This window comes from Thamnophis sirtalis, unplaced genomic scaffold (assembly GCF_051295495.1).
Source record: "Thamnophis sirtalis isolate CommonGarterSnake01/CBP01778 unplaced genomic scaffold, rThaSir2_p1.2 scaffold_14, whole genome shotgun sequence".
In the NCBI taxonomy this organism is placed as follows: domain Eukaryota; kingdom Metazoa; phylum Chordata; class Lepidosauria; order Squamata; family Natricidae; genus Thamnophis; species Thamnophis sirtalis.
The window spans coordinates 41,475,803-41,499,520 of record NW_028261394.1 but is presented as its reverse complement, the minus strand read 5'-3'; the positions used below and the strand labels follow the sequence as shown (position 1 = coordinate 41,499,520).

The 23,718-nt window shown below is 42.3% G+C and overlaps 1 protein-coding gene across 3 annotated transcripts in view; it reads right to left on the bottom strand.

The window, feature by feature from the left end:
* Positions 1-23,718, bottom strand: part of PHKB (phosphorylase kinase regulatory subunit beta) — a 120,868-nt gene that overhangs the window by 64,535 nt on the left and 32,615 nt on the right. For all 3 annotated transcript variants that reach the window (XM_087728940.1, XM_087728939.1, XM_087728941.1), the window contains 5 exons: positions 21,791-21,871; positions 15,401-15,516; positions 9,691-9,754; positions 6,156-6,251; positions 2,634-2,831 (listed from right to left, as the gene is read on the bottom strand). In XM_087728940.1, the coding sequence (XP_087585066.1) occupies positions 2,634-2,831; positions 6,156-6,251; positions 9,691-9,754; positions 15,401-15,516; positions 21,791-21,871 (555 nt within the window). The remainder of the gene's footprint in view (positions 1-2,633; positions 2,832-6,155; positions 6,252-9,690; positions 9,755-15,400; positions 15,517-21,790; positions 21,872-23,718) is intronic.

The following is a 23,718-nucleotide window of genomic DNA, read 5'->3' as shown; positions in this document are numbered from 1 at the left end:
GTGAAATTAAATAAAATGATAAATAATGTGACTATCTGTGACAGGAAAGAAACTATACATTGAGCTTGAAATGCAAACACAGTCACCTTTAAACAAATATCTCAGGAAGAAACGGGCTGATGCAATATATTAAGTATTGCACATTCAAACTGCAAGCTTGTCTCCTTCAGTTAAATAGATGGCAAGCGAATGCCAGAGTTAATAGCTTGTATGATTTGTTTAACTTCTTCCCACTCCACTTGATACATCAAAACAATGAACATTTCCTTTGGGTTCTGTCAAAACATGCAACAACATCAGGAGAACATGGAGAAGAACGTCCAAAGAACACGAGAAGAACATCTAAAACTCAACTTCTCTCCGTCGATTTGACAGAGCTAGGCCAGGTTGAAGTTGAATCGAAGGGATGAAGGCATTCTGTGCCACTTGTCCACGGAATGGGACAACTTGCCATGGCTGACTCACCAGGGGACAATTCACTGTGGCCAACTCGCTACAGGACAATTCAACAATCCAAATTCAAGTATTTGAAATAATTTAAAAACTGCTTTGATTTTTGTCATTCATTTTTCATTTCGTCCCTCCTTTCGCATTCCTACCTTAACGATTCTATTCCACCAATTTCTTGATATTAGTGTGCCTTTTGTCCCCATGGCAAGTTGCCCTGTGGTGAGTTAACCTGTGGTGAGTTGGAGATAACAACCTGTTGCAGGTCCACGTGTCCTGCCCTCTGTATTTCTGTCTCCATACAGGTAGATTACATTTTGTCCACAAGTCTTTTTATTTCCATTTCATTCTATACAATCACATGTTTACTGTGCATAACCGAGGCATATAACATTGGGTAATAAACACAGCCCTCACTTTTATAGAAAATGCCCCCTACAATACAAACCCAATATACCGCCTTAGCCCACCATACACCCTCTTTCAACCCCCTCCAACTTTCATTCTTCCTTCTCTCATACCCCTCTACACCTACTTCCCCTCCCCCTCCATCTAACCCTAACCCTATCACTCCCTCTCTTAATCCATTCCCTCCCTTCCTTCTCCTCCTCCTCTCTCTCACCCTCTCCACCCTCCTTCTTCTTTCACTCAGCTCCTCCCTTCGGTATACTTCTATTACCTTCCAATATATTCAGTTTGTTCTGTTTTGACACTAACATTAAAAAAGCCACAGTATACAAGTGCAATCATGCTTTAAAATTTAACACATATTATATTTTCCCCCTCCCCCCCTCCCCCTAGATCCCCACCTCCCTTCCCTCCCCCCGACTTCCCAGAGCCCATACATGGTATAACTTTTTGACAATCACAGTCTAAAATATCTCTACATTGAACTCAGCTTCTTGCTGTTACCCAAATTTTTAACAGTTTAAGTTATTACTGATTTTAAGCATAAGCTATCTGGAGTTTCTTAGTCCCGTATTTGCTTTGTATATAATCAATCCATTTTTTCCAGTCTCGTTTATATAGGTAGATTACATTTTGGAATAGGGTACATGGTTCAGGTAATTCTTCATCACACAGGTATAATACAAATGATACACTCCTCATCCCTTTGCATTGAAAATGAGCGAAAGGAATACATATTGTCACTTGTACATGGATAAAATAGCTATGAGATGAGCTTGGCTACTAGCTATCCAATCTCTTCTTACTAACTAAGGGATCAATGGTATTCCACTTGCTCAAAGTTTATCTCCATCCTATGCCTTTCTGGAAATTCAGGACAAGGGGTGGGTGAGGAAGGTATACCTTGAATTTTTAGAAAGGAAGAACTATGATTATATCAACAATAACTCAACATTGGTTCTCTCTCTTTTTGTCAATTCAGCTGCAAGAGTGCTGAAGAGTTGTCCTTTTCTAGCAGCTTAAAAACAGACGAGATAAAAAGCATTGTTAAATCCGCAATCAGGAGTTCAACAGCCATGTCAGTAAACGGCAAATATTAGCATCCGACATTCAGAATCAAGCTAATTGCCGCTGTAAAAATGACTTAAAGTGGGCAAACCTGGAACTTCTTTTGCCTAAGCTAAAGGTTCCCCTTGCACACATGGGCTAGTCATTCCCGACTCTAGGGGGCAGTGCTCATCTCTGCATTAGCGACCTCCCAAAACTTTTCAAAATTTCCAAATCATAAAGAAAAAATCACTTTAGCTTGTTACCCTTAAAGTAAAGGTTTCCCTCGCACATATGTGCTAGTCGTTCTTGACTCTAGGGGGCGGTGCTCATCTCTGTTTCAAAGCCGAAGAGCCAGCGCTGTCCGAAGACGTCTCTGTGTAATGTGTCCAAACGCCAAAGGAGCACGGAACGCTGTTCCCTTCCCACCAAAGGTGGTTCCTATTTTTCTACTTGCATTTTTTATGTGCTTTCGAACTGCTAGGTTGGCAGAAGTTGGGACAAGTCACGGGAGCTCATTCCGTTACACGGCGCTAGGGATTCAAACTGCCGAACTGCTGACCTTTCTGATCGACAAGCTCAGCGTCTTAGCCACTGAGCCACTGCGCCCCTAGTCTTTTGCCTAGTCGTTGTAATAAACAGAGTTTTTTTTTTAAAGCCACAAGTTTTGTACACTAGCATTTATGAACATGCATTCATTCTTTCCTGTATCATAGGAACAAGATCGTTACCTTAATTTCTGCCGGTTTATAGTACTGTCGATTTTTGTCCTCCAACGCGGTTCTATAGCCATCTCTCAAAAAACGCTTAAATCCATATTTTCCTTTGAGTTTTCTAACTATCTTATCAATTGTTTGACTGTACAAAGCTTCATCGTCCACAGCAAATGCAGGATAGCCAATGCAAGGCAGGAGGGCAGCATCCGTGTTCTAGCATAACAAAATAATAATAATAATAATGTACCTAAATAACGGATGAAGAGTCTCCATTCAAGACCTCTACATGGTATCTACACATTCAAAAGGTCACACATAGTAACTCCAAACCAAGTACTCCAAGTATTTCTCTGGAGATTCTCAATCATCCAGGTGATGATTGTCCCAAAGGTGGGGGTTTTTTTTTTCCAAAAGGCAACTGATTATTGCTTTGATGTCTTAATGTTTTTATTATTTTGAATAGGTATCTTTAATTGATATATTTGTATTTTTTAAATTTTAAACTGCCTAGAGAAGTCATCAGGCAAGATGGGCAGCATCTAAGATGGATGGATGGATGGAAGAAGAAAGGAAGGAGGGAGGGAGGGAGGGAAGGAAGGAGGGAGGGAGGAAGGAAGGAAGGAAGGATAACTTCAGAGAAACAACACAAGATACTTTGCTGTTCTCTGAAGTCTATATACATTTAAGGTGGAGATTCATTCCATACCCAATGAGATCAACTTTCTTTCTCCATCTATGCAACAACTGCAGAGATATCAAAATTGAAACCACAAGGATTTAAATAAAGCATATATATATATACGGTACATTGGAATGTTTGCATTGAATGGAGCTCTAAAATATTATAATAAAACAAAGCAATGTTTAGTCAGTCACTGACAGGGTGAAGATATTTTTCCGAATACACGATCAAGGTGGCGGAGTTTTGTTGTATTTTTATATTATCATCCATCTCTCTAAAGGAAATTTTGCAGTGCAGGTTTGCAAACAAAAACTGATTATGTTATTAAGTAAAAGCAGTCTTGGGTTTCTCTCTCTCTCATCTCTTGCTTTTGATTATTATTATTATTTGCTCACCACTTAATGTACTTTTTATGCTTTGCATAATGTTGGTTACTCCAGAAAGGAACAGAATGATGCTATTTTATATTACGTGCTGCAAAAATAAAACCCAAGTAAGCTTATAAACTAAATGACTATTCGAATCCCTGGAAAAGATCAAAAGTTCTTACAACAGAGGAAACAAGACAGAGAATAAATGTCATGCTTTTGTTGGTTCCAGAAAAATATTTATGGGTGCACTAAAATTAAAGGAATTGTAAGGTTGAATGAATTAGATTTTGATCCATATGAGGATAGTCCCAATCTTTAAACCTAAAGAAAATTCATACACAGAGAAAGAGAGAGGAGGGGAGGGAGAGAGAGGGGGGAGGGAGAGAGAGAGGGAGGGATGGAGGGAGGGAGAGAGAGGGAAAAGAGAGAGGGAAAAGAGAGAGAGAGAGAGAGAGAGAGAGAGAGAGAGAGAGAGAGAGAGAGAGAGAGAGAGAGAGAGAGAGAGAAAGAAAAGCTGGATACCAGTGCTCAGCTACAAAACTATGTGAACAGGCTTGATATATCAACACTTGCAGCTTGAAAATTAATGAGTAGTTATGATTGGCCTCTCTTCCCTCCTTCTCTTCCTCAGGCTTGCCCCACAGAAGCCTATCCCCTCCTATCCCCCTTCTCTCCCTCAGGCTGGCCCCAATGATCCTCTACTATCTTGTCCCCTTCTCTCCCTCAGTCTAACTCCTTAGCATCAGAACTTTTTTCAGGTGGGAAGGGGGAGTAGAATATCTAAACTCCCAGCCTGCAGGCCAGATAAGTCACACGCTGGCCACATCCATGCCCGAGTGGCAGTTGGAACAGAATTCTTTTCAGGTGGGGAGGGGGAGTAAAACATCTAACTCCTTAGCATCAAGAGTGTGTTAATAATAATATAAGAAATGCTTATGATCTGATGGTCATTTCAAAAAATCCTTTCTTAGCGAGCACCTAGAAGCCAAGAGGAACATACGTGCCAAATTTCAAGTGTGTGTGTGTGCTTGTACAATATATATTTGTGGCATCTAGGATCTGAAAGTGAAGTTATTTTTCCTTGAGGCAGCAGTGAGAATAGTTTGCTGCAATTGTCCAAAGCAACGTGCCAAGCCTACCCATTTTCAGATAATGAAATGGAATGTATTCTTATGCTAATGAAAAGTATCTAATGCAGAAATGGCTTTTGGCAAGCCTTAACCCGTTAGAAAATATCATCCCCAAATCCAAGTAGAACTATTAGCCCCCAAAATAACTAATTACATATTTCTAACCTAGAAGGGTTCCTGGATTTCAAAAATGGAAATGGAAATGGAATGCACAATGAAGAGAAATAAATAGGGGGGGTGAGGGGGCGGGATGGACTGTGTCTTTTTCACGCAGTCAGGATGATGATATGTTCCAATCTGAAGTTCTGCTGCCAATGCATCAGAAATTCTGGAAGTCGGACGGATCCACCTGTTTATGGCTTAACAACAAATGGTCATGATTTCTCAAAAAAAAACTTTATTTCCCCTCTTATAACACTTATAAAAGATGAGTCCGCCATAAGGTAGATCTCTTTTACACAGTTCTTTCTGAAAAAGACCTGGATTCTAATCCTGTCTAATGACAAACCTTACCCTGTTTTCCTGAAAATAAGACCTCCCTGGATAATAAGCCCATTCGGGATTTTGAGCGCATGTCAGTGGTGGGTTTCAAAAATTGTTCGAACCTACTCTGTGGGTGTGGCCTCCTTTGTGGGAGTGGCTTGCCACCCATGTGACCGGATGGGAGTGGCTTGCCGCCCATGTGACCGGATATGAAGATGCCGACGACACTTGTCAGAACCACCTTAAATTACCTCACACACAGCACTGGCATGCATAAGAATAGGATGTAAACTTGTTTTTTAAAAGGCATCTTTGGTTTGCGTTAAAACAACTTCAACACACCCAATGTTCTGATTGCACCACAAACGCAGCAGTCATCCTTACCTTTCACAGAGGCACTGAGTTTTATAAATATAAGCATGAGAGTGTAGAATAATCATATCCAAGGACCAGTGGTGGGTTTCAAAAAATTTTGGAACCTCTTCTGTAGGTGTGGCCTGCTTTCTGGGTCCACTGATGGAACCTCTTCTAACCGGTTTGGTAGATTTGACTAACCGGTTCCACCGAATAGGTGCAAACTGGTAGGAATCCACCTCTGGCGCATGCACTAAAATAAGTCCTCCCCTGAAAATAAGCCCATCCTGAAAACATTGCAACGCAGCAGCAGCCATGAGGTGACCACACTCGCCGCCCCCTGCACCTCAAAAATAATAAGACCTCCCCGAAAACAAGGCCAAGCGCTTTTTGGGGGGGAGAGTGTTAAAAAAAATAAGACCCTGTCTTATTTTCAGGGAAATATGGTATGAAAATGGATAGTAAGATTTATCCCCTATTAAGTCCCTTCTATGTTATCCGTTAACATTTTCCTTACGTGAGATCGTGATTCACGAGGAAGCAAGGAGCAAAGTGTTTGCCTATTCCGATTATGAGCATCCAGATCCACAAAGATGACAGACCAGGAACAACCCTGCGGATGGAGCAGAAAATTAACGCTAAACAGGATGTGTGTAGCTATAACTGGAGTAGTCAGTTATTATTGACAAAGTGTACAAATTATCCAGATAATTAGATTACCAGTGGCAATCATAACCTGGTAATTCCAAACAGATAATGACATTTCCAAGACAAATGCTCTATTTCATGACTATTTTAGTCGTTTTTTATTTATTTATAAATATGGATTTTGAATACAGTGTATTTTCCGAGCATTCCATTTTACAGAACGAAAAAGAAAAAGCAATAGATACATTGCTAATAATACACATAATTATTCTAACTACATTTATAATTATATAAGCTTATTTATGATCCGATTAATTATATTAGCATGCTTATAAACAATATTCATATTTTACTAAAAATGTTCTTTCTTCGTCGAATTTCTACCTCTTATCTCTAACCATTGATAAAACCTATTCCATGTTAAATAATACTCTTTATCTCCTTTATCTCTTATTTGCAGTGTCAATCTATCCATTTCTGCACAATCCAATGTTTTCTGAGTTATATTTTCATCTGATGGGGTGTTCTCATTTTTCCAATATTGTGCAAATACATTTCTCGCTTCTGTCAATACATGTGGCATTAAATATATAGTATCATTGTCATAGCTTTCTGATATTATACCTAACAAAAATATTTATAGGATTTCATTACTATTAAAGGACTCGGTAGACCAGGAGTGGAAGAGTGTAATTCTTCAGAAATGTGTTTATTTATTTATGCATAAATGTATGTATGTGTGTGTTGTGGCCCAGCAGGAGCCGTTGGAGCTGCCGATGGACTCCGATAGCGAGGCACCCTATGAGTCAGCTCTGGAAGATGTGGAGGACCCTGAAGCATGGAGCAGTGGTGAAAGTCAAAGGGAGTTTGTCCCTGATGTCAGGCACTGGAGCAGTGGCGAAGATCAAAGGGAGTTTGTCCCTGACGTCAGGCACTGGAGCAGTGGGGAAGAGCAAAGGGAGTTTGTCCCTGATGCCAGGCAGAGAAGGGCGGAGAAGCGAAGGCAGCAATTACGGAGACAGACTCATAGGAGATAATCAGGCCCAGGTGGTTGTGATTTGGCTCCTCCCAAGAGAGTATATAAGAAGAGACTTTGGGAGGAGACCTTTTGCAGGACACAACCATTATACTAAGCTGGAAAAACTCTTGTATGTATCTCTTATCTGTGGGAGTCTGGGTTGCTGCCAAAGTCTTGTCTGTGAGTAATTACTGTGAATAAAGTGTGGCTAACAGTAAGCTTGTGTCGGCGTGACTCACCGGATTTGGGGGGGGTGTGTGTCAGAACAGTATGTATGTATGTATCAGTGGAAAAATGAAGGAAGGTTGCAAATAGCAACTGTCACATATAGCCTATTCCCAATTATTGCTTGAAAGCTATTTAATCTTTTCCCTCCTTTAGAAGCGCATATAGGTCTATCTGTATTGGATTATTACTGTATTATTTTTCTATGTGCTACCTGACCATCTTAAACATAGTGCAGTTTTCAAAGCCAAGCAGAGGCTAACAAGCTCAGATTGTTTCTTGTAAGATGTGCAATTAAGCTACATTGCTCCTTAACACAAACAAATGGCTCTCAAACATGTCTTTATTCAAGTAAGATATTTGCAAGTGTTTGATCAATGGAGATATGAACAAAACTGCCCTGCGTATCTTAATTATGCATTTTGCAGCAATTTTGCTTTGTGGTAAAGAGAATTTATAATAGAGAAAGAGTGTGTTGGCCAATTAATCCAGATCTAAATGTAGGACTAAACAATTCATGGACAAATGTTAGGATCCCAGAGGCCCTGTTCATAGACAATGGGATTCCATCGAGTGGTAAAGAGGATATTCTTTTCAAGATCTCTGAAAGATCGCTTGATCTTTGGATACAGAAATTCAACATCCCAAGGACCTACAAGTATCAACTGTGCCAAAGAATGGAGGCCTTTGAACTCTGGTGCTGGAGAAGACTCCTGCGAGTCCCTTGGACTGCAAGGCTATCCAACTGGTCAGTCTTAGAGGAGATCAACCCTGACTGCTCTTTGGAAGTCCACATCCTGAAGAGGAAACTCAAATCCTTTGGCCACCTAATGAGGAAGGAAGGACTCACTGGAGAAGACTCTAATGCTGGGAAAGATGGAGGGCAAAAGAAGAAGGGGACGACAGAGAATGAGGTGGCTGGATGGAGTCATCGAAGCAGCCGGCGTGAGCTTAAATGGACTCCATAGGATGATAGAGGACAGGAAGGCCTGAAGGAACGTTGTCCATGGGGTCACGATGGGTTGGACACGACTTTGCGACTAACAACAACAACAACCCAAGTAGTAAAAAAAACCAACAAGTACAATGGGTATGTTCGTGTAACACATATATGGAATGTTCACTGTTGAATAGAGCGTTTATTTGTGTTAGCCTGAAGAAGGCTACAATTGAGAGAATGTTTGGTGACCTCCAGCTGAGTGCCTCAACCCCAGATCAGTTGCTGGACAGCCAACAACAACTGGAAAAGTAATCCTGGGATGGTAGGCCGCATCAGTTGCCAAGGCAACGCTAAGCAGATTCCAGGAGCATCTCGAGGAGCACTGGGAGAAGCAGCATTGAGAAAGCCGGCTTCGTTTAAAATAGATCAAGAAAGCAAGGAAACACATTGACTCCCGAGGGAAACTAAATTCTTCTTGGGCACACAGACTTTGGAAATCAAGAGGCGCATCTACAAAGCAGGTTTCCTGTCTGAAGGAGGCTTCATCCCATCCCTGAGAAGTGCCTCTTTCGCTAGGAAATTGCCTCAGTTAAAATCAAGAGAAAAAGAAGATAGGCAAAAAGACAAGAGACTGGGTTTTTTTTGACAAACCAGACTAGCATTGGTATCAAATCACCAAATAGGGCTGTTACTATTATAGTAGAATTTTGACTCAAAGTCTCTGCCTCTTCCAGAGAAGCATGCAAGGAGTCCTTCCCTAAGGACCACAGCCGAGCCCGTTGTTAAGTGAGACGTTTTGTGAAGCGAGTTTTGCCCCGTTTTACTGCCTTTCTTGCCACGGTTTTTAAGCGAATCAGTGCAGTTGTTAAGTTAGTATCACGGTTATTAAGTGAATTTGGCTTCCCCCGTTGATTCTGCTTGTCAGGAGGTCACAAAAAGGAGATCACATGACCTTGGGACACTGCAATGGGCCAAAGTATGAATCGATTGCCAAGCCTCTGAATTTTGATCCCAGGATCATAGGGATGGTGGACAGTGCTCTGTAACCGTTAACGGAGAAAATAATAACTGGGGAAAACGAAGAGACTTTCAGACTGGAAATATTTCATCATGTTGGATATTAGACAGCCTTTGATGTGCAGTGAAAGCAATTTACTATAAAATACGCAGTTAATTAAAAACGAAGAAGGAACAAGCCCTTAAATAGTCCGACTATTGTACCTGATTGCCGAAGAGGTTGAATCCATTAATTGCTTCCAGCGCAGCTTTTGCCAACCCAACAGAGCTGAGAAAGAAAGGAAAGAGACAGAGAGAGGAAGGGGGGAAAAAAATGTTTGTTATGCTTTAAAAACTCTGGAAATAAAAATTGTGCTCCCTAAAGGCTGGTTTACACATCAGATAATTTCTTGCTGACAGCTTTAAAGGAAAAAAAAAATATCTTTAGACAAAGTGATGATACAGTCGGTTTATTTTATCGGTTTTCAGCAATTTGTATTTAAAGGTCACCAGTGAATCCGCTAAAAAAAACCACGTTTTTTTTTTTTTGAAAGGACCTTGGATTTCAACATTTGGAACTACAAGTTTATAGGTCTTGCTGTGACAATAGCTGGCTTCACCTTTTCGGGGAGTGATGAAAAGGAATTGGTGGTGGGGTTTTTTAAATTAATGTGTGGGACCATTGGTGTACATGGTGACTCTTCTAAACTGACTAACGATCTAAAGTTAATTGCCTTTTATTTTGAACACTTTTTAGGAATACTGAATAACTTCCTCCCTTCATTAGTCTGCCTATTGAGATGAGGTGGACCAGTTGCTTTCATGGTGTGGTGACAATAACTTGGTCCTTAACACCAATAAGACCAAGCAGCTTACAGTGGACTATAGAAGGAATAGATCAGACATCCAGTCCTTGCTTATCAGTGGAGACCGAGTGGAGCAAGTGGCCAGTTTTAAGTTCCTGGGTGTTATCCTAAAAGAGGACCTGACCTGGGACAACTCACATTGCAGCACTGGTCAAAAGGGCCCAGCAGAGATGATACAACCTGAGACTTCTCAGGAAATAACTGAATGAAAAACTGCTGGTGACCATCTACCACTGCACCATAGGGAATATTTTAACTTACTGCATCTGTGTATGGTTTGCCAATTGCACAGGGGCAGATAGGACAGTGCTCCAGAGAGTCAACGTCATTGCCCAGAGGATCACTGGTTACCCCCTCCCCTCTTTGGAAGAGCTTTAGAGCTCCCACTGCCTTAAGAAAGTTCAAAACATTCTTAAAGATCCATCTCATCCTGGGCACCCTCTTTTTTGAACTATTACCATCTGGCAGATGGTACAGGACAATAAAAACAAGGACAAATAGGCTGAAAAACAGCTTCTATTCCAGGGCAGTAACCATATTGGATTCTATGATATAGTGCAATATCAGGTTTTCAAATTTAAATTATATAGAATGTAAAGGATGTATGTGTGCTTTTATTTTTATAGTTATAATGCACACTGAAGACGGCATTTAATTTCATTGTACCATGTGCAATGACAATAAAGTAAACTAAATAACTGTAGAAGTAAGCAAACCCAGGCCATAGTCATCTTGGAACTATCAGAACCTTGGACAGCACCACAAAGAGATTAACCAAAATAGTAAAATCTAAATAGATACCTTTCACCCTGGCTGGCTGATAAGGAGTCGAGCTCTGTGGCTCAATGGTTAACACATCTGCTTTAGAGGCAATACAGCACAGGCTCGATTCCCAGTAAGGGTATGGCTAGCTGATGAGAGCTAAATAGCTTGAAATAGATCTATACTAGTCTCCCTTTATTTATTTATCAGCACAAATATAACATATATATATATATATATATATATATATATATATATATATATATATATATATATATATATATATATATATATATATATATATATATATATATAGAGAGAGAGAGAGAGAGAGAGAGAGAGAGAGAGAGAGAGAGAGAGAGAGAGAGAGAGGGAGAGAGAGAGGGAGAGAGAGAGGGAGAGAGAGAGGGAGAGAGAGAGAGAGATATATAAAAACACAAATATAACAAAGGCAACAGTAAAAATATTGGGTTTCTGTCGTGATGGACTCTTGTGACGAGCCGATTGACAGATGATGGAAGCAGTTAGCTTCCTCCCATAATTGGGGCTTACCAGGGGTTGTGACTCTAAATAAATATCTATCTATCTATCTATCTATCTATCTAATCTTAAAACAATGGGATGAAAAGGAGCTTCTGGATCTAAGACTGGACTTAAATCTGCATCTACTTCACGTTCAGTCCAATATCTTCACCTCTACAAGACACTAACTCTCCAAAACATAGATTCCACTGAGATGTTTTCATTACTAGCTTACTAGGAAACATTGATTCCCCCCCCCCCTTTATTTCTGCCTTCACACTGAGAGCTTTCCATGCTTTTCTGAAGCAATACACAAGAGGGGTGGGGTGGGGTGGGAAATCATGTGCTGCTTACTAATTGGTTCAACAAGAAAAAGATGATTAGGTTGCCTACCCAACTTTGTTCTGAACAGCTGTCATCAAAGGCTGATGAAATCTCACATATTTTCCCCCCTCATTTTCTGCTGATTAGAAACGATTCTCTTCGTGAATGACGGATGACATGCTAATGGAAGCTGGATTGCTTGGTACACTGCTTGGGTAATGGAATCTTTTCCCCCCTCCATTAAACTCAAGGAGGACATCTATGATTACATCTTTCAGGCCCTTCTCGGAATCTTCCCGCAGGCCTTCCTTCCTTATGTGAATCTATACAATTTTTTTTTAAATTTCTCCTTTTCTGTATTTTTTTTTCAACTCAACAAATTTTTGACCCGTTCTAATTAACTCTTTACATTTTGAAATATACAAAATTCGACATCATCAACCTTTCCTGGTCAAATCTAAATAAGAGAAGAGCATACAATGGAAACCCAATATTTCTTCATTGATACTGATATAAGTATGCAATGAAGGTAAAGGTCAAGGTCCCCTCGCACATATTTGCTAGTTGTTCCCGACTCTAGGGGGCGGTGCTCATCTCCATTTCAAAGCCGAAGAGCCAGCACTGTCCGAAGATGTCTCCGTGGTCATGTGGCCGGCATGATTAAACACCAAAGGCGCATGGAACGCTGTACCTTCCACCAAAGGCAGTCCCTATTTTTCTCTTTGCATTTTTTACGTGCTTTCAAACTGGTAGGTTGGCAGAAGCTGGGATAAGTAACGGGAGCTCACTTCGTTACGCGGTGCTAGGGATTCGAACCGCTGAACTGCCGACCTTCTAATCGACAAGCTCAGCATCTTAGTCACGTATGTAATACTGAGGCATGATTCCGCCATCAGTTCAATCATCTAAATGTCTATGAAGCTTCTCAGTTCATCCAGGTCATGGCGATACCAAAGGTGCTTTTTTTCAAGAGGCAACTGGACTTTCTGGTTTATCCTTTGAAGACGTTTATGCCAAGAAGCTGAAGAAGCGTCTTGGATGAGGAGCGAAACGTCTTCAAAGAAAAACCATAAAGTCCAGCTGCCTCTTGAAAAAAAGCACCTTTGGGACTTCAATAATCTAATTAACAGATATGTACCTATGTGAAACGAAGGAGTGGCTTTTTCAAAAATGAGATCAGCTTACTGATTTCATTCCTTTAGCTTTAGAGATCAGTAGAGACACCAAATAAGTTTTTTTTTAAAAAAAACCCAAAAAGAGCAATGGTCAACTTCTTTTGCAATCAAAGGGGATAAAGACTAAAACAAGTGGATTAAGGATGCGTCACTTGGTTTGATGGTGTCGGTTGATACTGAAAGCTACAAAACTAGCATCTCTGGAAAAATACTGAACAGCTTTTCCCAAGCTTTGTGATTAAGCAGCTGTTAAATGTTGGGCTTCTGATTGATGATGGCTTAAGAATGAGAGATAAGAGATAAGGCACTTGGCTCCTAAATTGCTGTTCACTGTCTTATGGGCAATCTTTAGTTGCAAGCCCCAAGGATTAATTTAAGACAGATTCAAGCTCCAGGATTCAGTCTAAGGCACCTAAGTTTAGAAGGACTGTCTTCTGAGCCAGGCTTCCCACGAACATGAAGCAAACTCCTTGTCCTGACAAAAAACCCTTTTATTAATTTACTGTGAATTCTGCTCATTCACATCCAGCAAAGTCTTTCAAGGGAGGATATACAGTCACAGACCTTATCTGGCTTGGAGAGCTGCCAGGCCGATATCTGCAAAACTTGGCCAGGAGTCTCAGAGAGTCACGAACTGATTAAGTGAACTAATTGTCTCCTGCAAACTCCACTCCCCTTTTGCTCCTCTTTTATTTCCTCTGGGAGGGGCCATTCATCATCCAACTGTGGCCTTACTCCCAAGTCAACCCCTGTTCTTTAGCTGTTCCCTTCGTCTGGCAACTCTGTGCATGCGCACACTGGGAACAGGCTCCAGCTGTTCTTCTGCCTCACCGATGTCTGACTCTGAAGGTAGCTGATAATTGGCATACGGCTCTGGCCCACTCTCTGCCTCCAACACAGTCAAAGAGCCAGCGCTGTCTGAAGACATCTCTGTGGTCATGTGGCCGGCATGACTAAACAGCAAAGGCACATGGAACACTGTTACCTTCCCACCAAAGGTGGTTCCTATTTTTCTATTTGCATTTTTATATGTTTTCGAACTGCTAGGTTGGCAGAAGCTGGGACAAGTAACAGGAGCTCACTCCATTATGCAGCGCTAGGGATTCGAACAACCGAACTGCCAAGCTTTTTGATCGACAAGCTCAGCATCTTAGCCACTGAGTCACTGCATCCCTACTACATTAAAACTGACAGCCAAATGAACAAGCGAAAGACATCTTAATAAGGACAGACAACACATCAGCGGGATGAGTCGCAGAACAAAAGAGAATGAGCAGAAGACTCCGATGCCAAAGACTTTCTAAAGCCCAGAGTAGAAAGACGTTGCTTTTCAGAAACCAAACACAGATGGGATATGTCAAAAATGTTTTTTTCCCCCAGAATGATTCAACAGATGCTTGGAAATAAGCTTGAGCAAAATGGTTGCAGGACCAAGGATTATTTCCAACACAAGGGTGGGAATCATGAACTTCTAGACATTCCTTAGCTGTGTCCTTCATCTGGCAACTCTGTGCATGCGCACACTAGGAACAGGCTCCAGCTGTTTGTCTGCCTCACTGATGTCTGACTCGGAAGGCAGCTGATAACTGGATTGGCCCATGTTCCTCCCCAACCTACTCACTGTCTGAGTCTGTCACCAGCTCCTCTGACCGCTGGCGGGCTACAATAACATCATTTAATATCCCCGTTTCTGCTGCCTTTCTGCCCCCAGCAGTTCAGGATCACAAGGATGCAGGATTTTACCCCATGGCGACTGGGCGATGATTCAGGGACCGAAACAAAGCCATCTTATAAATTCCACATTGTCAAAACCTCTCCATTAGATAATTAGAAAAGAAGACCACGAGACTCCATGGGTAGAAATCAAGTGTACTTTTACTAATTATAAATGATTAAAGGCATAGCCAAGCGAAGTCTGATTATTTAGGCGCGAAAGCGATTGATGTATAGAATAGCCCATTCCCCACCCCTTGGCATCACAGTTACAGTCCAATCATAATTCTCCCAAGTGTCAGGTGTGAGATAACTTCAAAAGGCATCACGAAGAAGGAATGTCGGTGCCGTTAGTCCTGGCGGGAATCTCCTACGCATGCGTAGCTGAGCTCCAGAACCTTCCTCCAGCACAATTAGTAACCCCTCCCAAATACCATGCCCTCCCTCCCCGTTTCATGGCAGCCGAAGCAACAGCAAAGCAGAGGCTGACACATATCAACATTCACAACAGTTGAGCATAATGATAAGAATAGGTTTATTGGAGGGGGGGTTAAAAAGGAAGGGAAAAAATACCTTGAATGCAATTCAGTGCTGCCGTTGTTATACTTGCTTCCTCTTTCCCACATGCCAAAGTCTGGAACCCGGTATGCTCTTTCTACACAAAAAACGAGGTTTTGTATGAAAGAGACCTTCAAAAAAAAAGAGAAAGAAATATAATTGAAAGGCAGCAAAGTGCTGAAATCTATTAATAGTTCTGGGTTGTAAAAGACACGGGCAGCTCTTCAGATAATGCGGTTTGTCTTGCCTATAGTTCAGTTGCTAATAATAGTTTGCTAGTATTATTCCAGGGCACGACATGTAATTGGCGGAAGTATTATTCTCTAAAATTATTTTGCAACTGGAAGCAGGTCAGGAAAAATGACTTGTCTGAATTTTATACTCCAAGCTCAGCCTGGAGAATTATCTCTTCTTCGTCATTGCCAGGACTACCTATTGTTTGCCTTGGAACAAAAAAAAGCATTAGGAGTGCCAAATGCTCTCACTTCTTTCCTGGATCACTACAGTAGGACAGAGAATAGAATAGAATAATAGAGTTGAAAGGGACCTTGGAGGTCTTCTAGCCCAACCCCCTTCTTAGGCAGGAAACCCTACACCACTTCAGACAAATGCCTATCCAACATCTTCTTAAAAACTTCCAGTGTTGGAGCATTCTCAATTTCTGGAGGCAAGTTGTTCCACTGATTAATTGTTCTAACTGTCAGGAAATTCCTCCTTAGTTCTAAATTGCTTCTCTCCTTGATTAGTTTCCATCGGGGCAGTGGTGGGATTCAGCCAGTTCGCACTTATCCGGGAGAACTGGTTGTTATCTTTCTAAGCAGTTCGGAGAACCGGTTGTTGGAAGAAATCTTTTTTTTCCCCACTTTACAGGGCTAATCCTGTAAGGAAGGCAGGAAGGACACATTCTGGTGTTGTTTCTAGCCTAATCTTTATTGCCCTGCTTACAGAAGCTGCCCCTCCGGTTAACCCTTGTTACATTCTAACAGCTAAAACGAAGCGCCCATCGACATAAGTGATGTTGAGTTGGCCATGCCCACCCAGTCACATGACCACCAAGCCACACCTACCCAGTTGGTCATTAGGGCAGAGAACCGGTTGTTAAATTATTTGAATTCCATCACTGATCAGGGGTGAAATTCAGCAAGATTCTGGAGAACCAGCAGTGGAAATTTTGAGTAGTTTGGAGAACCGGCAAATACCACCTCTGGCTGGCCCCAGAGTGGGGAGGGAATGGGGATTTTGCAGTATTCTTCCCCTGCCATGCCCCACTAAGCCTGAAAGTAAGACCTATCTGGAAAATCAGGCCTAGCATATTTTACGAGTGCCCCTTATATAAGCCCTATCCCTTAAAATAAGCCCTGTTTAAGAACCTGCGCAGCCGGCTGGCTTCCCATTTCATCTGGTTGCTTGCAGTGATGCAGCCACCACGCAAGGCAGGGGGTGCGGGGGTGAAGCTGCCTCATGCACCCCACATAAGCTTACCTCAGCCAGGCCATCCCTCTAACACCTGCCTTCCGGCAGCAGCAGCAGCAGCCATGTGAAGCAATGTGCGGCATTGGCACATTGCTTGGTCTCCTGCTCTGTGGCGGCTGTGAGCAAGCAGAAGTGAGCCAGTGGCCATGTGGGAATCCTGCTGGATGGGGCCACCGCTGCGAGGCAAAGCATATGTTGGAGCATGGGTGGCCTTGGCTGCAGGGGCCCGAGGTAAGCCAATGTGGGGCGCATGGGACAGCTCCACCCCTCGTCTCGCGGTGGAACTGGGGTGCTGCGTGGCCTACTGCCTCACCGTGAGAAAGCAGTAGTGGGCTTTCTTTACATGAAAAAATAAGACACCCCAAAAAATAAGCCCTAGTGTTTATTTTGGGGCCCAAGGGAAAATAAGACCCAGTCTTATTTTGGGGGGGAACACAGGTAGCTTGGATTTCAATCTGCTCATTCCACTCGTAGCACCTTCTTCTCCCAAAGTTCCAGAGGTGGGTTCCTACCAGTTCGCACCTATTCGGTAGAACCGGTTCGTCAAATCTACCGAACTGGTTAGAAGAGGTTCCACCAGTGGTTTGATTTGATTTTGATTTGATTTGTCTTGTATGCCGCCCACTCCCGAAGGACTCCGGGCAGCTCACAATAGACAAGGGAAAGGGGGAAAAACTAGACAAAGACAACACTTTAAAAACAAAACCACAACATTCACAATTTCCGTGGGGCTGGATATTTCACAGGCCCCCCTGGCCAGCTGGAGCAGCCAGGACTTGGTGGCTTTGCGGAAGGCCGGGAGGGTAGTAAGGGTCCGGATCTCGACAGGGAGATCATTCCAGAGGGCTGGAGCTGCAACAGAGAAGGCTCTCCCCCGGGGGGTCGCCAGCCAACATTGGCTGGCAGATGGAATCCGGAGGAGACCTAACCTGTGAGATCTAATCGGTCTCGGAAAGCAGGCCACACCTACAGAAGAGGTTCCAAAAAATTTTTCACCTGAGTTGGGTTATCTTGTCTTCAAGAGCATCTACAATACATGGCGGGCAATTCAAGGAAGAACCCGCACACCTGCAGAAGCTTGATAGTGCAGAAAATGAGCTTCGTTCGTCTCGTAATCTCACAGAATTAAACGAGGTTTGGATGGCCCCAAATGCTACCTTTAGTGGGAATGTCATTCTACAGATCTGAATGTTCAGATACAGGGGAAGCCTGCAATAGGTTGATCTGATAATATGGGAGATAATCCTCTTTGTGTTTGTAAGGAGTTAACGAATACCATTGTTCTACACAGAGAAACAAAACCCATTACATTTATTCAACCATTTAGAACTGGCTCAGCATTTTCATCTGCTCCTGGAGGCAGCTCATTTACCTCCAAGGGAAACAAGGAATAATAATGAATAGCTTCAATACACTCAATAGGCATAACGTCTTGCGCAAGGGATTAGTCTAAATGCGAAATAAAAAAGGTGGGGGGGAAATGGGGAGGGGCCAGGACTGAGTGAACACCAATCGGAACATTGTCAGGACAAAACCACTCGGCATTAGCGACAAATGCAGAGTATGAGACATGTAACGGGGCAAGCGGAATGCTCTTCCTCCTCTTCTTTCTTTCCTCCTTCCTTTTTTCCTTCTCTTTCTTCTCCTCCACCTCCTCCTCTTCCTCCTACCCTCCTCCTCCCTTTCTTCTCCTCCACCTCCTTCTCCTTTTCTCCTCCTCTACCTGCTTCCCCTCTCCGAATTTCTTTTTTCTCCTTCTTTTTTCTCCTCCTTCTGAATCTCTTCCTTCTCCTCCTCCAACTCCTTCTTCTCCTTCTCTTTTTCTTTTCTCCTCCTCCTCCCCTCCTCTTCCTTCTTTCTTCTCCTTTTATTTTTTCCTCCACCACCACCACCTCCTCTTCCTTCTTTCTTTTCCTCCACCTCCTTCTTCTCCTTTTCTTTTCTCCTCCTCTACCACTTCCTCCTCCTCTTCCTTCTGTTCTCTCCTCCACCTCCTTCTTCTCCTTCTCCCTTTCCTTTCTCCTCCTCCTCCTCCCCCTCCTCCTCTTCCTTCTTTCTTTTCCTCCACCTCCTTCTTCTCCTTTTCTTTTCTCCTCCTCCTCAACCACTTCCTTCTCCTCTTCTGTCCTCTCCTCCACCTCCTTCTTCTCCATTCTCCTTCTCCCTTTCCTTTCTCCTCCTCCTCCACCTCCTCTTCTTCTCCTTTTCTTTTTACCTCCTCCTCCATCACCACCTCCTCTTCCTTCTTTCTTTTCCTCCACCTCCTTCTTCTCCTTCTCCTTTTCTTTTCTCCTCCTCCTCCACCACTTCCTTCTCCTCCTCTTCCTTCTGTTCTCTCTTCCACCTCCTTCTTCTCCTTCTCCCTTTCCTTTCTCCTCCACCTCCTCCTCTTCTTCCTTCTTCTTTTCTTTTCGCCTCCTCCTCCATCACCACCTCCTCTTCCTTCCTTCTTTCTTTTCCTTTTATTTTCTCCTCCTCCACCACCTCCTCTTCCTTCTTTCTTTTCCTCAACCTCCTTCTTCTCCTTCTTTTCTCCTCCTCAACCACTTCCTTCTCCTCTTCTATCCTCTCCTCCACCTCCTCCTTCTCCCTTCTCCTTCTCCCTTTCCTTTCTCCTCCTCCTCCACCACCTCTTCTTCCTTTTCCTTTTCTTTTTGCCTCCTCCTCCATCACCACCTCCTCTTCCTTCTTTCTTCTCCTCCACATCCTTCTTCTTCTTCTTTTATTTCTCCTCCTGCACCACCACCACCTCCTTCTCATCCTCCTCTCTTTATTACAAGCATTTACACCACCACCACCCCATTTTAAGAGGCAACCAGGTACGGAGGAATAGTTGAAACTGTAACCCGTGCCAGCTAATTTCTTATCCAAATCTCATTTTAGATATGAATATCTCAGATGATGCCACCACCCAGAAAATCAAGGATAGACACTTCTAGTCCAGGCCATCCCCAATCCCTTTTATATACAGCCTTACAAATCCCACTGACTTTTATTGTTAAAAAAACCTGTCACATTTGGGAGCAAGGGATGCATAAGAACTGAAAGGTAAGCATCATATAATTAAAACCAAAAACTCACTACTGGAGGAAATAAACCAGTGGGAGCCTTCAGGTCAATACTTCTCAATTATAGAAGAGTTTATGCAGATTAAAGAGAAGGGCAGACAGCTGGATTTAAGAGACCTAGGAAAAATCTTTCTTCTCTTGTCAAGGCCTGTTTATGGCCGGGTTTATTTTAGTACAGCGTTGAAACATATCACTAAAGGTTTTTTTTTTTAATTTAAAAAAGTGCTTTAATGCAGAAAACTTGGGACAACTTGACTTCAAGTTGTGGGAATCCTTCCCCCTTGAATTTCCCCAGATCTAGGTTTCATATGCAATTGTATGGAAGTCATGTTTCACCTACGCATTCACGATGATTCTACGCGCACTTTAGAAACTGTTTTAAGTGGCACTCCTGGAATGAGCAGAGAATCTCTGCAGGCATTAACAGCCCACTGCGTGCGAGAGAATATAAATGCTGGTATTGATAAGAGATTCTTTTTTTAAAAAAGAAACAGAAATGATATTTTAGGAAACATTTATTATTTGACGAGGGAAGAAAACGGTGTTTGGTTTATTAAATAAGGGTAATGCTTTATGATCCCTGGCACACTTACCTTAACCCGGGGATCTCCAAATGGGGAAACTTTTAAGAATTGTGGACATCAACTCTCAGAATTCCACCAGCCAGTAGGGTTGCTTGGAGAATTCTGGGAGTTGAAGATCACAAATCTTAAAGTTGCTGCATTTGGAGACTCCTGGGTGGTGGGATTCATCCAAGGTGGCGCAGTGGTTAAATGCAGCACTGCAGGCTACTGCTAGATCAGCAGGTCAGCGGTTCAAATCTCACCGGCTCAGGGTTGACTCAGCCTTCCATCCTTCCGAGGTGGGTAAAATGAGGACCCAGATTGTTGGGGGCAATATGCTGACTCTCTGTAAACTGCTTAGAGAGGCCTGAAAGGCCTATGAAGCAGTATATAAGTCTACTGCTATTGCTATTGCTATTGCTTTTTTTACTACCAGTTCTGTGGGCATGGCTTGGTGGGCGTGGCAGGGGAAGGATACTGCAAAATCCCATTCCCTCCCCACTCCTGCGGGAAGGTTACTGTAAAATGTCCATTCCTCCCCACCCCACTAACCTGCTTTCCAGCTCCGTTCTCCAGTGCAGGGCAACAAAATAGCAATAGCAATAGCAGTTAGACTTATATACCGCTTCCTAGGGCTTTCAGCCCTCTCTAAGCAGTTTACAGAGTCAGCATATTGCCCCCAACAATCCGGGTCCTCATTTTACCCACCTCGGAAGGATGGAAGGCTGAGTCAACCTTGAGCCGGTGAGATTTGAACAGCCGAACTGCAGTCAGCTGAAGTAGCCTGCAGTGCTGCATTTAACCACTGCGCCACCTCGGCCAACCAATCAGCTGGGACTTAGGAGGCAGAAAATAGATGGGGGCGGGGCCAGCCAGAGGTGGTATTTGCCGGTGCTTTAAACTATTCAAAATTTCTGCTACCAGAATCGGTCAGAACAGAATGAATACCTACCTCTGCTTCTGACCTAGCTTTTACATGGTTAACAGAAATGCTAACAGAAATAGTTTCTTGCTATCATTCAGGGGAAAGAAAGAAAGAAAGAGAGAGAGAGAGAGAGAGAGAGAGAGAGAGAGAGAGAAAGAGAGAGAGAGAAAGAAAGAAAGAAAGAAAGAAAGAAAGAAAGAAAGAAAGAAAGAAAGAAAGAAAGAAAGAAAGAAAGAAAAAACATTGCTCCAATTTTAATTCAATTCAGCTATTTCGGAAAACGCCCAGGGGAAAAAAATTTCCTTCCATTTTGTTTAAAAGCCTGTAAAATTCCTACAGCCTGCTTTCGTGAGATATGGAATGGGCTTCTTCATACCTCATCTGTGTTGTAAATGATCTGCAGGCCGGATGAAATCATCTCCACCAGGTAGAGCAGGAAGAGGGATACAGCATTGATCTGGATGAAGGAAAAAAGGAAGAGATAAAAGAAATAATCCTGTCAAAAGGGGGAAAAAATAGCCTGCACATACTATGATGCCTGCAGTCAATGTGCCAAGTAAAACCAGAAGGAAGGAAAATAACAGGTGTAAAATGGAAAATAAATGCCCATATCTGGAAGAGTTTGATAATCCCCTCAACACGCTTGGGAGCTGGGAGCTTCCTATGTTAATTTTTGCCTCGTGTCCCTGAGTTGTAACCGACATGATACAAAGCACAGTTTGGGGATCAGAGATACCTCTTCAAGGGGCACCGATGGTTTCTTCAGCAACCTTTTCAGAAAATACCAGCTTTCAAATAAAATGAACGATATTCAATCACAGGTCATCGGTTTGGGTTTGCGGTCGTTCTTTATTTCATTATTGCCGATGCCCAAATACCCTCTAGAGTAGAACGAGGCAACTGGAACCCTCAATTTAATGTCAAAATTGTTCTAGAGATTTCATGATGAGTGAGTGGTATTTGGCTTTTAGATCGATAGATCAATAGATAGATGGATCAATAGATAGATGGATCGTTAGATAGATAGATAGATAGATAGATAGATAGATAGATAGATAGATAGATAGATAGATAGATAGATATAGACAGACATAGAGATAGAGATATAGAGATAGAGATAGAGATAGAGATAGAGATAGAGATAGAGATAGAGATAGATAGAGAGATAGATATAAACAGACAGATAGAGATAGAGAGATAGAGAGAAAGAGAGAGAGGCAGGCAGGCAGGCAGGCAGAGATGATAGAGAGAGATAGAGATAGAGATAGAGATAGATAGATAGATAGATAGATAGATAGATAGATAGATAGATAGATAGATAGATAGATAGATAGATAGATAGATAGATGGAGATGATGTTAGATAGATAGGTAGGTAGGTAGGTAGGTAGGTAGGTAGGTAGGTAGGTAGGTAGGTAGGTAGGTAGGTAGATAGATAGATAGATAGATAGATAGATAGATAGATAGATAGATAGATAGATAGATAGATAGATAGATAGATAGATAGATGATAGATGATGGATGGATGGATGGATGGATGGATGGATGGATGGATGGATGGATGGATAGATAGATAGATAGATAGATAGATAGATAGATAGATAGATAGATAGATAGATAGATACGAGCTGTTTTATTCTTTGGTGTAATTATCCCCTAGATGCCAGCATCATCTGCCAACAGCTGTTTTCTACAAGACATTATTCCTGGGGGACTAATGTCAAAGGAAACAACAAACAGTTTGGCTAATTGAAAAGCTGCAGTGATTCGCTTAACAACGGTGGCAAGAAAAGTCATAAAATGGGGCAAACTCACTCAACCCATGTTTGGCTCAGCAGCAGAAATTTTGGACTCAATTCTGGTCGTCCAGTCGAGGACTGCCTGTACTGTTATCCCAGGTAAAACTGACAATCCAAAATCCATCACATGCAGTAAGGAAACTCCATTGAATGGAGGAAAGAAGGAATGGAAACTAAGAATTAAATTAAAAACCCATTAACTTTTAATTAAGTGGCCGGCGGTGTTCTGGAAGGGGGAATTGATTCACCAAGCATAACAGAGTATCCAGACCAGCAATTCTTAACACCAATCTATAAACATATTTTAAGGCCTTCTGCATTCACAGATCCAAGCTTGTCGCGGTTTCAAAGACAGCGACAATTCATTTTGGCCATTTCCTTGGTATTGTTTACACTGAATTATACAGCAACAAATCAGACCACAAAATAGCTTGCTGTTGGTAGGTTAAAGCAGGAAAAATCAATTTGTCAAGCTCCATAATTGAAGGCATTTTAAAAGAACGGGT